A 15453-nucleotide genomic window follows, 5' to 3' on the forward strand; every position below is an offset into this window, starting at 1 on the left:
CACGCGACTCTCATCTTTTCTGGCTTTTGCTGTATCTTAGTACGCAGTGCTGTACACGAATACAGTCTCAGTAGAAACCCGGGTAATACAGAAAGCTTCCGCATCTGCCGACCAGGAAGTGGTGGTGTGGGTTCTTGCCTGGCAGGGCTGCCTCCCGCCCCTGGTGGACAGCGGGTGTGCCTGTTTACGAAACGAGCTCCTTCCTCCGTGGACGCCGGCCTGAGGGCGGCACAGAGCCGGGGCCGCTCGCCGCGCTCCGATGTCCGGCCACAGCCAGCTCTTCTCGTTCACAGAATGCAGTGGTTTCTCACCTCCAGTCACTGTGATCCTGCTGATCTTCCTGTGCCTTGAGGGTCTGCTGTTTTTCACTTTCACCGCAGTGATGTTCGGCACCCAGATCCACTCCATATGCAATGATGAAACGGTACGCTCCTCGTCTGCTGCGGCCTTCGTGCGGGCACGAGTCGGCGGGCAGCACTGCTGTGGACAGCGGGGCCCGCGCGTTACCCGGGAGGTGGACGGGGCAGCCCCGAGGGGCCGCGACAGCATCACCGCACGCGCCCCCCTCGCTGCGAGCAGCTCGGGTTTCAAGCGTACCTGTGATGTGAGAGTCAACAGAGCCAGGCGGGGAGAGCCGGTACATTCCGTTTCTAGGAGGCCCCGCCCCCTGGCAGCTGCAGGGAGCTGGTCGCCTTCATGTCTTTGAACTGAAGGCCCAGAGCAGGCGCTTCATCAGCATTTGTAATAATATAGTATGTGGAAAAAAAGACAATCCTGGCCCGGAGGGCTGGCTCCCCCTTTGCCTCTGAGGCTGCCTAGGCTGTCCACCCCGCTGGTGGCTGCAGCCTGGCTGTGCTCGGGGGCCGCGGGGCTGGTGCCAGGAGAGCCCCCGCTGCTGACCCCGACGCCTCGTTCCCACGTGCGGAGGGAGGGACGTGTGAGTCTGGTGGTGCTTCCCCTGTTGTCACCGCTCGCCTGACCCGTACCTGCTGCGGGTTTTCCTGGCGCTGCCGCCCACTTGCTTTTCTTTCTCCCCCAGGAGATTGAGAGGCTGAAGAGTGAGAAGCCGACGTGGGAGCGGAGGCTGCGGTGGGAAGGGATGAAGTCCGTCTTTGGGGGGCCCCCCTCGCTGCTCTGGATGAACCCCTTCGTCGGCTTCCGATTCAGGCGACTGCAGACGAGACCTAGGAAAGGGGGCCCCGAGTTCTCAGTGTGAGGCTCTCATCGTGCTGGGACTTGTTCACGGACTTTATCTATTTGGGGTCGGAAAGGGTATCAGCAGCTCATCTGTGGCCAGTAGGGCAAGTGGAGAGCAGTTGCTTGCAGCAAGCAGAGTTTATACGTTTCCGGTCACAGATGGCGGAGTTCCCACACTAACTGGGTGGCGCTCTGATGCGTGTCACCGTCCAGTAACAAAGGGCCGTGGCCGCGCGGAGAAGCCGAATGTCATTATCTTCCTGCACAGTTAGGAGTTCTGTTAACGTACTTGGCATTTTCTAAGAAGTTTCGTGGGTTGTTACACGGGTTATTAAAATCCTGTGTGCTGAGCTGCTTTTCTCACTCATGAAGAAAACGAGCCAAGCCAGTGACCAGGAATTCTGCGGCTGGTGGCTTCGGGGAGCTCCCGCTGGCCCCGTGATTCCCGAGGGTCCGCCTCGGTCCAGGAGGGGCCTGGATGCAGGAGCCGCAGGCGCTGCACGGAGCATCAGGGCTGCAGGTTCGCTCCCCGCCCGGGGCTGGTGGGCCCTGACCCTGTGGGCAAGTCCACGTGTGTCTGTGTGTGTGCGTGCACGTGTGTTTTAAAGTGGGCCGTGTTGTTCAGGCAACATAACACGTTATGGGCGTGTGCCACAGACAAGCTATTTTTTAGAAACCGACGTTTCAGGGAAGAGGGGAGAGCTGCGCGGGGTCCCCCCTCCCGTGGGGTTTACTATGAATGTATTGCATATTGGAGAATATCTCAATCCAAAGAACAATCATTCCTGTGTGGTCTTCTGTTGCCCTCCTGTTTTAATTTTTTTTACAAAAATCTTGAGTGCGTGAGAGGGCTTTGGCACTGACCTGTCTGGTTCTGGCCAAATGAGCAGCGTGTAAACGGCCCCTCCGTGAGAGGAGAGCAGCGTCTGTGGCGGCCTGGCACCTGCAGCCTGATGCTCGCGCAGATGGCCTGCAGGGGGCGCACGCGGCCCCGACGAGGTGAGGGGGCCGCGAGGCAGGAGCCCCTGGGCCCCGTGGGCCTCGCTTGCAGACTATTCAGGATGGCGACAGCTTGTTTGATTTTTCAGTTTTTACCTTTTTGGGGCATCATTTGGTTTCTTTACCCACGTCACAAGCGATAAAATAGGACCCTTGGTGCAGAGCTTAAAATTATGCCAGAAAGCAAACAGCTCCCCTCCCTGGGGACTCGCCTTAAACTTGCCTGGTTTGTCGGTGTTTCGCGGGACTGAGGAGGAAGCCATCTCTGACAAGGCCTGGGTGGGGGGGGGGGGGGTGTCCCCTGAGCCCACGTCCCACGCTGAGAAGAGTGGGCGTCTCCCTCCTGGTCTCCACGCCTCTCTGCTCATCTGTGAGCTGTTTTGCTTTCGTTTGCATTAACCTGTCCCCTGTCCTGATCAGGGTTTCTACCACTGCTGGCGCAGAACCACAAAGGGCCTATTGGACAACAGTCTAGCTGAGTAAGCGAGCTGTGGGACGGGTGTGAAATGGACTCAGTCACTGCAGGACGTGGGCTGTGACGGGGGGGCGCCGAGTCGCAGCCGGAGGACTAACAGAACAGGAGACTGATGGGTTTCCCGAGACTGTTCTGCAGCATCTGTCGTCTGGGTTGGACGTGTGTATTGGGCTTCAATGTGAGGCTTTTCATATGTATATCCTGGTTATCAATAAAAACAGTTATCAAAGTGGTTGAATCCTGTGAGACTTGGCAAATACGTGCAGATCAAGTATACTTGACTTTTCAACCTCTTCTTTCAATGTAACTTTTTTAAGAAATAAAGCCACCAGTTGACATTCTCCAGCCCTTTGTTCAGTGGCGCGGTTCTTGGTGGGTCGTTGGCGTGTTTCCGTGCTCGGCTCTGACACCGGCACCCGGGCCGCTGCGGTCCCCCCTGCTGCTTCCAGAGCCCCATCCTCGCCGGGGACAAGTGAGCCGCTCTCCCAAAGGTCGCCGTCTCCACATTGAACATTTTACGTCCAGTCGACGCAACTGATCTCACTTAGCTTTGTCCTAAACATCCCTTCATTTTTTTAGTGTACTTGGAAATAAAAATTGTAAAGATCACGCTCTTCCATCCAGCATCTCAGGTGCCCACAACTTCATTCAACAGTGTGTCTAGTACTTGCACTCAAGGGAGGGACCCAGAGAGGCGAGGCGAGGGTGGCCGCCACGTAGGGAGGCACTGGCCGGCCTTGCAGACACGTCCCCGAGCACGCCGCTGAGCCGGCAGCCACCCTCAGGCTTGTGTCTGTGGCTCTGCAGAATTGTGCCGCGGTTTTGTGTTCTTCCTGTTGGAATGTTTTATAGGCTCATCTCAGATGACGTCTGCATTAAAATGGAAAATGAAAAGATGACCCAACTAGGAAGGTGGCTGAATCCCGTCTTCCGTTAGATTTGGGTTTCGCAGCTTAAGCAGAGAGAAGTATCCTGACGGGGAGACGGCCTGGGAAGAGCCCGGGAACGGTGGGCGGGGTGCCCGTAAAATCCTTGTTGATCCCAAAGTAGCATTCTGGAGCCTTCAGTGACAGGCCAGCTGCCCACAGTGTTGCCCGAGGATCCAGTATGAAACCGGATCGCTCCCCGCACAGGACACAGGGAAGTTACGGCCAACTGCAGGTGTGCGGCTGGGTCAGCGAGCGCTCCCCGAGCCGGGTGCTGATCTTTACGGAAGGAATGGCTCTGCCCCAGGACTGATGGCAGGCGTGGAAATTACAGGGTCTCTGTGCACTTTGGAGACCCCACTGCGGCCTCCCAGTTTTGCCGCCGAGAGGGTCCGGGAACTTCCGGTTCCTGTCTCAGACGACCTTTTTTTTTTAAACTCAGGAAGCCTTCACTATCTTCTTTTTAGTCCTTGGTTCCTCAAAGTCAACAGTCCTCTGCCTTGATGCCTTGTGCTAATGCTTGGTGGACCCTTTCCACCTTAGACACGTGCTCCTCAGTTCTGACAAAAGTGCTGTGTTCCAGGGGCTTCCCTGGTGGCGCAGTGGTTAAGAATCCGCCTGCCAATGCAGGGGACACAGGTTCGAGCCCTGGTCCGGGAAGATCCCACATGCTGCAGAGCAACTAAGCCCGTGCACCACAACTACTGAGCCTGAGCTCTAGAGCCCGTGAGCCACAACTGCTGAGCCTGTGTGCCACAACTACTGAGGCCCGCGTGCCTAGGGCCCATGCTCCACAACAAGAGAAGCCATCACAATGAGAAGTCCACGCACCGCAAAGAAAAGCAGCCCATGCTCGCCGCAACTAGCGAAAGCCCGCGCGCAGCAACGAAGACCCAACAACCAATAATAAATAAAGTTAAAAAAAAAAAAAAAGACTGCCGTGTTCTGTCTTTGGGAGTTTCACCCTCTCCAGTTTCTTGTTTTTCTGACTTTTACACATTGGGCTGCCTAGACTCTCCTCTGATTTCCTCTCATTGTCTCCTCTGTTTTCTGGAAAATATACCTAACTTTGTCTTCTATCTCTTCTATTGGATATTTTATTCAGGCTGTGATAGTTTTAATTTCCAAGAGTTTTATAAAAGACTGCTTTTTAAAGAGCAGTTTAAGGTGCACAGTATAATTGAGAGGAAGGTAGAGAGAGTTCCCACATACCCGCTGTCCCCACACACGCACAGCCTCCCCGCGCTGTCAGCGTCTCCGCCAGATGGTGCACTTGTCACTGATGAGCTCATGAACCTACACTGACACGTCATCACCACCCAGAGTCCACAGTTACATTAGGTTCACTCTTGGTGGTGTACATTCCAAGGGTTTGGACAAGTGTCTGATGCTGTGTGTCCACCACTATGGCAGCACTCCGAGTATTTTCAATGCCCTAGAAATATTCTGTGCTCTGCCTACCTATCCCTCCACTCCCTTGCCCACACTGGCAACCACTGATCTTTTTACTGTCTTCATAGTTTTGCCTTTTTCCACAATCTCATAGAGCTGGAACCATAAAGTAGCCTTTTCAGATTGGCTTCTTTCACACAGTAATATGCCTTTAAGGTTCCTCTGTGTCTTTTCACGGCTTGACAGGACATTTCTCTTTAGTGCTGAATAGTATTCTGCTCTCTGGCTGTGCCACAGTTTATCCATTCGTCCACCTAAGGGCATCGTGCTTGCCTCCAAGTTTTGGCAATGATGAGTAAAGCTGCCATAAACATCCATGCACAGGTTGTATGGACACTGTTTTCAACCCCTGTGTGCTATGCTATGAGTTTCAGGCCTCTTAAGTCTGACCCACTTGAAGTTGATGTGTTTTATGTGCGGTGTAAGGTAAGGGTCCAGTCTCTGTGGTGTAAGATGTGTGGACGTCCAGTTTTCTAAAAATCATTTGCTGAAGAGACTGTCCTTTCCCCACCGTGTAACATTGGCACCCTTGTTGAAGACCAGTTGACCATACACACGTGGTTTTATTTCTGGGCTCTGTATTCTGTTCCATTGGTCTATATGTTTGTCTTCATGCCAGTACCATACTGTTTTGATTACAACAGCTTTGTGATATATTTTGAATCTAGAAAGTGTGAGGCCTCTAGCTTTGTTCTTTCTCAAGAGTGATTTGGCTCTTTGTGATCTTTTGTGGTTCCATATGAATTTTAGAGTTTTCTCTATTTCTGTAAAAAATACTGTTGGGATTTTGATAGGGATTGTGCTGAATCTGTAGATGTATTTGGGTAATATGGACATTTTCACAATATTAAGTCTTCCAGTCCAGAAACATGGATGTCTTTCCATTTGTTTGTTTCTTTAATTTCTTTGATCAGCGTTCTGTAGTTTTCAGTATACAAGTCTTTTACCTCCTTAGTTAAGTTTATTCCTAAGTATTTTATTCTTTTTGGTGCCATTGTAAACAGGATTGTTTTCCTAATTTCCTTCAGGCAGTTTGTGGTTAGGGTATAGAAATGCAACTGATTTTTGCGTGCTGATTTTGTATTCTGCAACTTTACTGAATTTATTAGTTTTAGCAGTTTTTTGATGGCATCCTTAGAGTTTGCAACATTGTGTTGTCTGCCGACAGGGACAGTTTTATTTCTTCCTTTCCAATTTGAATGCCTTTTACTTCTTTTTCTTGCCTACCTGCTCTGGCTAGGACTTCCAGTACTGTGTTAAACAGAAGAGGTGAGAGCGGGCATCCTTGCCTTGTTTCTGGTTTAGAGGAAAAGCTTTCAGTTTTTCACTATTGAGTATGATATTAATTGTGGGCTTTTTATATATAGCCTTTATTATGTTGAGTTACTTGCCTTCTATTCCTAGCTTGTTGAGAGTTTTTATCATGAAAGGGGGTTGAATTTCGTCAAATGCTTTTTTTTTTTTTTTGCTTCTATAGAGGCGATCATATCTTTTATTCAGTTAATATGGTGTATCACATTAATTGATTTTTGTTTGTTGAAACATCCTTGCATTCCAAAGATAAATCTCACTTGGTCACGGCATACGATTCTTTTAATGTGCTGTTGGATTCAGTTTGTTGGTGTTTTATGGAGGATTTTTGCATCCATGTTCATCAGGGATATTGGCCTGTAGTTTTTTCTTGTGGTGTCGTTGGCTTTGGTATCAGGGTAATGCTGGCCTCATAAAATCACTTTGGAAGTGTTTCCACCTTTTCGTTTCTTGAAAGAGTTTGAGAAGGAATAGCATTAATTCTTCCTTAAATGTTTGGTGGGCTCTACCAAGGAAGCCATCTACTCCTGGACTTGACTTTGTTGGGAAATTTTTGATCACTGACTCAATCTCTGTAGTAGTTATAGGTCTGTGCAGACTTAATAAAACTAGAGATGAAAAACTAGACATTATAACCGATGCCAGAGGAAGAAGAATGGTCACAAGAGACCACTACGAACAATTACGGGCCTGCAAACTGGATAACCCAGAAGAAGAGGATCAATTCCTAGAATCAGAAACCTACCAAGACTAAACCACGAAGAAACAGCACACCACTTGAAAACGCCAGCCGACGTGAGTGCTGCGGTGGGTCTGGTAGAGAGTTAGTGGTCGGCGTCACTGCTCTGGGGGTCGCAATGCAAGCATTAGTGGCACATACTTTGTTTTGAGGAATTTTGGGGGGAGGTACTTGAGACCTCAAATTGATAAAGAAGCAATGTTCAAACCAAATGACACATTTGGGGTTTAATTATGCTTCTTCTTTTATTGCATCTCCTCGTTCTCACTGTCGTCCTTGAGGACATCGTGTGGAACGAGTCCAGAAGGGAGAAATGAAGGCTCCTACCCAGCCCCAGACCAAGGGTGACGAGCTGCTCCAGACCACGTGGACCTCCCAGAGCTTTAAAGATGGCGCTGCAGGAACGGTGACCTGGTTGCAGGTCACATGGTCACCACACGTTTTCCAAGTAACACAAACACAGCAACTCCGGGTAAGACTAAACAGCTGCAGGAATCAGCGATGACGTCATTTAATTCCAACTCATGAAACTCGGTGTTGCCACCGTTATGCCGTCTCCCTTCCTGTGGCGTCAGCCCATCGTTCCTGAAAACATCCGGCCCATTTTTTGGTCATCTCCTCTCTCCACCCAGGTGGGCCAGAGACACTTGGCTCTATGGTTGTGATTTCTTTTCCAGTGCTGGAACATCCCAAAGAAGCATGACTTTGAAGGCTGACTGGAGACGAGCTGGGAGCAGGCGCTTACATTTACTCGGGTCCCTAAAGCCCCCAGGTTCTGCTCAAGAGTCGTTCACACACGAGAACCCACAGAAGTGAACGCCCTGCAAGGCCTTCTTCTCGTGAGGACATCACCGTGTTGTCCAAATACATCCAACATTTTACACACTGACACCTTCATGGACACACAAATTCCCCGCATCCGGGTAAACTTTAGATTCTGATTCAGCAGGTCCTGGGTGCGGCCTGAGACTCTGCATTTCTAACCAACTCCTGGTGGTGCTGTTGCCGCTGGTCCGTGGCCCACACTTTGAGTAGCAAAGTCTAGATGTCAGCCAACATGGGAAGCGTTAATTACCCTATGGTGGCTGCGCAGTCAAAGTGTTAACCATTTGGCAACGTTGAAACGTATTTCGCTTGTGTGAGCGAAGAGGACCACCCTCGGTTACACTCCTGTGTCAGGATGACATGCACGGGCACACAGGCACGTCTGTATAAAGTCGAAACAGGAGGGGAACAGAGGGCAAGGAGAGCATTCGGATTTGCTGAGGTGAAGAGCCTTTCAGAAAATCTCAATTTTTAAGTCCTCATAGGTTTGTAGAATAAACTGTTTTTGAGTACATGACCCAGAAAGCAGGCTACTGAGCTGAGCCGCTTGCCGTCTACTTTAGAAGGGTGTTAGAGCCTCCTCATTCTGAGGACAGCCTGTGGCTTAACGAGACAAGCCTGGACGGTGGCACGGCTCATACAGGCCGAAGGAAAAGGCAAGAAAAGGCCGATTATTTAAGCAGGAAACGCGTCGGTCAGTGGGGGGGGGGGGGGACCTTCGGCGGGGTCACGTGGCAGTGGAGAGTAGCAGTCCTGCAGAGCTAGCATCCCGGCTGCTGCTGGAGTTTGGTGAGACCTGCGGCAGCGCAGGGCGGTCCTCGCTGACCTGCTGCCCTGCAGTGACCCTGGCTGCTTCCCAGCCACCCCGAGGAAGGAGTCACCCAGCTCTGAAGCCACTTCCCCTAAGTGGCAGGCCTGTCTTAAGGTCCGGAGACATCATCAAATCAGTGCGGAGGTGGCCGGGGCCCACTTTGAGGCGGACATGGTCCTTTGGGTACACAAGCTCTGGCTCACTCGAGACACAGTGTTCTGAGTCCACAGGCGCACCAGCCCCGAAATCCTCTCCCGAGCAGGTGCCCGGCGTGGGACGGCCAAGCTCGACAGGCCCGTGGGCAGCAGGAAGCTGAGGCTCACAGGCAGCCACCAGCCCTCTGACAAACCAGCACCGGCCCCAGGCTGGAAGAACTTGCTCGAGTTCCAAGAAGAGCTCCAAGTGCAAGGTTAAAGAATAGTAATGATCGCCAGGACGCAGTTCTGACGTTTCCGGTTTCCAAAATGCCTTCCTATACATGATCTGATTGCATTTTCCCTACGACCTTCAGGCAGGTAACAGTGTACCCATTTTATAGACCAAAACAACTGAGTTTCTTCAAGGTTACAGGATGTGCCCAGGTTGCCACAGGTAGGGAGAAAGGAGGGATTCCCCACGGGCGTTTTGGCTAGAATAAAAGCACTTTTTTCTAACCTAGATCCTTCTCTGTTTTTATTTTTTGAAGTAAAAACAGTAAAAAAAATAATAACTTCTTGAATAAACAGAGGAGTCGAGAACAATAAAACCTTCACCGAGGTTTTTTCGATAATATTTTCAGTTCAGGGTTTGAACCGCAAAGCATATGCCAGATGACCCTCACCCTTGTCTGCAGGCTGAGTCGCGCCTCCCTCAGCCTTGAGCAATGGCTGTCATTTCCCGGAGCTGCGCCCGCCCCCGCGCCGGAAGCTCTGTGTTGTGCTCAGCATGTGTGCAGGTGCCAGGCCCAACCGGGCACTTGTGGGCCTCCTCGGATATTCAGACTCTGCTTTCTGAGTGTCTGGGATGTGTGTCCCACAGCATCACATTCCCTGGCTCGGGATATAAACTTGCTTGACCTTTTCCCCATGAGCTTTAATGCAAATCCAGGGGCGACGGAGATGGGTTAATGACAGGGACATGCCCACCACGGTCTCCATCACCACCCGGAAGAGGAGAGAGGGAAGGGACCCAGGCGACGACAGGGAGAGGCTGCTCAGGGACCCACGGGTGGCGCACAATGAGTGTTTTATGTTGGACATTACTAACGCTATTTAATAACAATGACAATATTATTAATGATAATAACGAGAAGCTGGCTGACTTCAAACTCACCTGGTCATCCAGAAGCAGCTCACAGAACTCCAGGAAGACCCACTTCTGCTGCTTCATGTACTCACGTCACCGATGGTGGCCACACCTTGGTGGCCAGGTCCCAGGTGGCACGGGGCTGGGGACGATGCTGAAAGGAGAGAAGAAAGGGGTTAGCCTCAGCCTGGCATCTGCCTAATGTCCACCAGAGGGCGCCATGGGATAGCAAATGCATGGGCACTGCACACTGCTCAGGCCACAGAAAAATTCCTACAACATTGGCACATCCAGCTGGCCGGTCCACAAATATTTACTGAACACCTACTGTGTGCTGGCGAGGCCTCTACTCTCAGTAAACACAAATATAAGAAATGTATAATTATATGCTGTGATTCGTGCTAATAAAAGAACAGCAGCAGGGAGAGGGAGCATTAGTGAGAGTATCACAGAGAAAGAAGAATCAGGGAGGGCCCCTGGGGGAGGGAAGGACTGTGCAAAGGCCCTGGGGCAGGGAAAGGCTTGGCGGTGAACTCAGAATTGGAGCTGGTTAAAATCAGAGAACACTGGGGTTGGAAGAGCTGGTGAAGCTCACGTGTCAGCCTACCGGGCTCAGAGAAGATGCTGAGGGGTTAACACGTGTGCACAGACACAAAGGTCATCGGCTGGGTGGGGCAGGGGCTCATCTGAAGCAGATTTCTCAAAGATGGGCTGACCATCTCCCCCAAAGCCCAGGAGCAAAGCAAACGGACTTCTCAAGATCAGGAATTTCAAAGACATTTCCCTCTTGGGTGGATTGTTAGGGAGGGGTCCTTGGTGGGAGCAGGGGTTGCATCTGCTGTGGAAAGCCACCCCAATGGGATGCAGGGGTGCGGGTTTAAGTGGCCAGGGAGGGGGGTCTGCACATGGCCTTTCTCTGGCCTCGGCCTGGGTGACACCTTGCCATCTGGGCACCAGGGGACGGTTGTTCACCGGTGGCCTTGCAGGCTCGCTGGCAGACACAGGGCTCTGCTCAGCGCCCCAGAAATCTCGGTGACCAGGTGGCCTCCGTGAGGGTTACTCTGAGGGCAGGTCTGGTTTTCAGCCTAAGTGGCTGTGAGATACCATTGAAAGAGCCAGACAGGCTACAATGTCCATCCCTGCCACCTCCCAGCTGTGTGACCTGGGGCAAGCACCTTCACCTCTCTGGGCCTCAGTTTGCTCATCTTTAAAACAATGCAACAACAGTTCCTGCCTTGTGAAGCCTTTGGGAGGATTAGAAAGAAGGAACCATACAGGGCTGACCGGGACGGTTGGTACACAGTAGGCACTCCAGAAACGGTAGCAACTATGACAGGCTGGTCCGATGAAGGGCTTTGCAGCCAGACCCGACGTGCAGCGGGCAGTCGGACTACTGGTCCATCTTGTTCGCCCTTTCTTGGTTTTTTTGGATTAACATGGAGTCCTCAGTTAAGATGATCTTGTAGGGTTGGGTTTTTTTAACCAAATAAAACCGTAACCAACTAAACAAAACCAAGTTCATTTATAACAAAGTCCCACCAGAGCAAACATTTGCAATCTCCCCAGAAAGCATTTTATCCATGGCAGGGAGGCCTGGGGAATTTTAAGAGGCTGCAGCTCGTGTCTTTGAAAACCACCAGCGCCTTCAGTTTGTCTGGGACTCTCCCCACCGGGGGTACTTTTCCATCTGCCCTCCTGTTTCCCAGCAAAGCCCGAGGCCTGTGGGCAGCCACCAAGGCGCTCTGGACCAAGGGTGGATGCTCTTGGGCAGCGGCCACAGACTGGTGGCCGTGACCTGGAACCGGCCCCCATGGGTGGGTCAAATACCCACAGTCAGTTGCTCCCATCTGTAAAACAGGAGGTTTCACCTAGAAATGCAGATTCATGGCTGCCTGGGCCCCATTCTTCCCTGGTTAGCAGCCTGAGGCCCGGGGCGGCCGTCCTTACATGCACAGTCATCGGGACAACGTTTGAATTCCTTTAAAAGAACTTAATGGGGGCAAAATTCACATAACATAAAACTTACCATTTTAAGGCATAACGCTCCCAGACTTCAGATAATACTACAAAGCTACAGTAATAAAAACAGCATGGTATTGGCACAAAAACAGACATATGGATCAATGGAACAGAACAGAGAGCCCAGAAATAAACCCACACACCTATGGTCAATTAATCTTTGACAAAGGAGGCAAGAATATACAATGGGAAAACGACAGTCTCTTCAGCAAGTGGTGCTGGAAAAGCGGGACAGCTGCACGTAAATCAATGAAGCTGGAACACACCCTCACACCACACACAAAAATACACTCAAAATGGCTTAAAGACCTAAATGTAAGAGAGGACAACCATAAAACTCCGAGAACAGCATAGAGGCAAGACATTCTCTGACATAAATCATACCACTGTTCTCTTAGGTCAGTCCCCCAAGGCAACAGAAGTAAAAGCAAAAATAAACAAATGGGACTTAAACAAACTTACAAGCTTTTGCACAGCAAAGGAAACCATAAACAAAATGAAAAGAGACCCTATAGAATGGGAGAAAATGTTTGCAAATGATGCGACCAAGGGCTTACTTTCCAAAATATACAAACAGCTCATACAACTCAACAACAAAAAAACAACCCAACTGAAAATGGGTAGAAGACCTAAATAGACATTTCTGCAAAGAAGACATACAGGTGGCCAACAGGCACATAAAAAGATGCTCAACATTGCTAATTATTAGAGAAATGCAAATCAAAACTACAATGAGGTACCACCTCACACCCGTCAGAATGGCCATCATTAAAAAGTCTACAAATAATAAATGCTGGAGAGGGTGTGGAGAAAAGGGAACCCTCCTGCACTGTTACTGGGAAAGTAAACTGGTACAGTCACAATGGAAAACAATATGGAGGTTCCTTAAAAACTAAAAATAGAGCTGCCATATGATCCAGCAATCCCACTCCTGGGCATATGTCCAGACAAAACTGTAATTCAAAAAGATGCACGCACCACTATGTTCACAGCAGCACTATTCACAATAGCCAAGACGTGGAAACAACTGAAATGTCCATCGACAGATGAATGGATAAAGATGTGGTACATGTACACAATGGAATATTACTCAGCCATAAAAAAACAATGAAATAATGCCATTTGCAGCAACGTGGATGCAACTAGAGATTATCATACTAAGTGAGGTAAGTCAGAAAGAGAAAGACAACTACCATATGATATCAGTTATATGTGGAATCTAAAATATGACACAAGTGAACACATCTCTGAAACACAAACAGACTCTCAGACATAGAGAACAGACTTGTGGTTGCCAAGGGGGAGGGGACGGTGGGAGCTTGGGGTGAGCAGCTATGTCTTTGCACAGAGGATGGGTAGCAACAAGGTCCTACTGTGGAGCACAGGCAACTATATTCAATATCCTGTGATAACCAGAATGGAAAAGAATATGGAAAAGAATATACATGTACCACTGAGTCACTTTGCTGTGCAGCAGAAATTAACACAACACTGTCAATCAACTACACTTCAATAAACAAAAAGAAGAAAAACAACTGACCATTTTAAAGTAGACAATTCAGTGGCATTCGGTACCTTCACAGTGTTGTGTAACCACTACCTCTGTTTAGTTCCAAAGCATTTCCATCATCCCCCAAAAAACCCTAGACCCAGCATCACTGACTCCCGCTTCCGCAGCCCCCAGCGACCATTCACTCTGTCTCTATGGACTGGCCTGCTCTGGACACTGCTTGCGGACGGACTCACACGCTGTGCCTGGCTTTCTTCGAGGCTCACGCGTGGCGGAGCGGGTCACGGCTGAGTAACACCCCATCACGTGCTTGTATGCATATGACAAGCGTCCACCTCAATGCCACGCGGCAGCCCCGTGTCGGAGGGGGCCTTCTCGCCAGCCGTGCTCGCCTGCTCTGGGCCTGTCCCCTCTCCCCCCGGCCCTGCTGGCTTTCTGCAACCCCGTGGGCTCCTCAGATGAGCAGCAAACATCCTCCCAGGAGCAGGGTCTCGGGTGAGAGACTTCCAGTCCGTGTCCTGGGCGTCCCGTACGTGTGCTCACACACACACGTGCACGCGTATGTAGCATAATGGCCCCATCCTGCAAGTTGGGCACTTTGTTTTTCACTTAACGATGTATCTTGGAGGTCACTGGCTGCAGGCTACTCCACCACACGGCTCTCCCATACCTAACGGGGTGCGGGCCCTTGGCTCTGACCCTCACGTGGGGACAGCCCCGCCAGCACTCCCTCACCCAGCCTGGCCACGCCCTGGCCCCGTGCAGCCTGGAAAGGGAGGTCTGAGACATCCTCGCCACCTTCCTGGCCTCACATCTCCCAGGGCCAACACTTGATGTGCCCTCGTTTTCCCAACACCTGACTTGGCATTCGTACTCTGTAGACATGGTATAGATGCTTGTTAATCACACACATGGAAAAATGAACGACTACTTTTCACACACTGTTTAAGGCCTGGCTCAGTCACCACCTCCTCCAGGGAGCCTTCCCTGGTCACCCCGGGCTGGGTTAGGCCCCCCTTTAAGCCCACAGGCCCCGTACTCTCATCAAAGCAATTACGCCCACTGGGTGAGACTGTCAGCGACCACCCCGGCAGCTACTACTCCTCGGGTACCACCAGAAGTTGGCGGGACGCCCGGCACGGAGTGCTGAATGGACAGCCGGCAGATGCCAGGTGCACAGAGAGGGACTGCACGGCGGCCCACAGCTAAGCGTGCCTAGCAGGTTCAGCTTCCTCCGGCCCCTGTGCCGTGAGGGGGCGGGTATCATCACGACCACTTCGCGGATGAGGAGGGCGACGCTTGTAGAGGCCCAGCACCCTACGTGAGGCCACCCAGCTCCTAAGAAGGGCTGACCCCAGGCTGACCCCACCTCTCCAGCTCTCCCCAGCCCCGAACCTTGCTCCACCCTCCCGTCAGGGCTGGACAGGACACACAGGAGCAGAGCACGCTCTGCATCTCAGGGAACAGGATAAGGTTCAGGGCAAGGCTCAGGGGGGGCTCGGCACGCGGCGCTCTCAGGACCCCAGCAGGAGGGTGAGGATGGTGGCGGAGGGAGAGGCGACCTCGGGGCAGTTCTGTTTGAACACATGCTGTGCAAGCAACAGGGCCCTCTGGCAATGGGGGGAAGAGGCTAGAGAAAGAGGCAGCCACTGAAGACGACCTCCCACCAGCCCCGGCCTCCCACGCCTGCCTCTCCCAAGGCTGGGCCGCCATGCCGGTCTGGCCCCCAAACTCGGGTTAGAACCTGCCCCCCCCCCCTTTCGGGAGACTCAGAGGAAGAAAAGAACACGTTCACTACAGGGAAAGCTCCAAAGAGGTCACAAAGCTTCAGTTAAGGGAGAAGTGACGGCAGCAGGGGAGCCAGCGGCAGCACGCGCGGATGCGTTTACAGAACGGGCCCCCAAA

General features: G+C 51.5%; 1 protein-coding gene across 3 annotated transcripts in view; it reads left to right on the top strand.

The window, feature by feature from the left end:
- ZDHHC7 (zDHHC palmitoyltransferase 7) overlaps positions 1-2955 on the top strand; it is a 31276-nt gene extending 28321 nt beyond the window's left edge. For all 3 annotated transcript variants that reach the window (XM_082862506.1, XM_082862507.1, XM_082862508.1), the window contains exons 7-8: positions 294-424; positions 1040-2955. In XM_082862506.1, coding sequence (XP_082718632.1) covers positions 294-424; positions 1040-1216 — 308 coding nt within the window. In that variant the 3' untranslated portion in view covers positions 1217-2955. The remainder of the gene's footprint in view (positions 1-293; positions 425-1039) is intronic.
- The last annotated feature ends 12498 nt before the right edge of the window (positions 2956-15453 follow it).

Source organism: Leucopleurus acutus (assembly GCF_964270905.1).
Source record: "Leucopleurus acutus genome assembly, chromosome: 20".
Classification (NCBI taxonomy): Eukaryota; Metazoa; Chordata; class Mammalia; order Artiodactyla; family Delphinidae; genus Leucopleurus; species Leucopleurus acutus.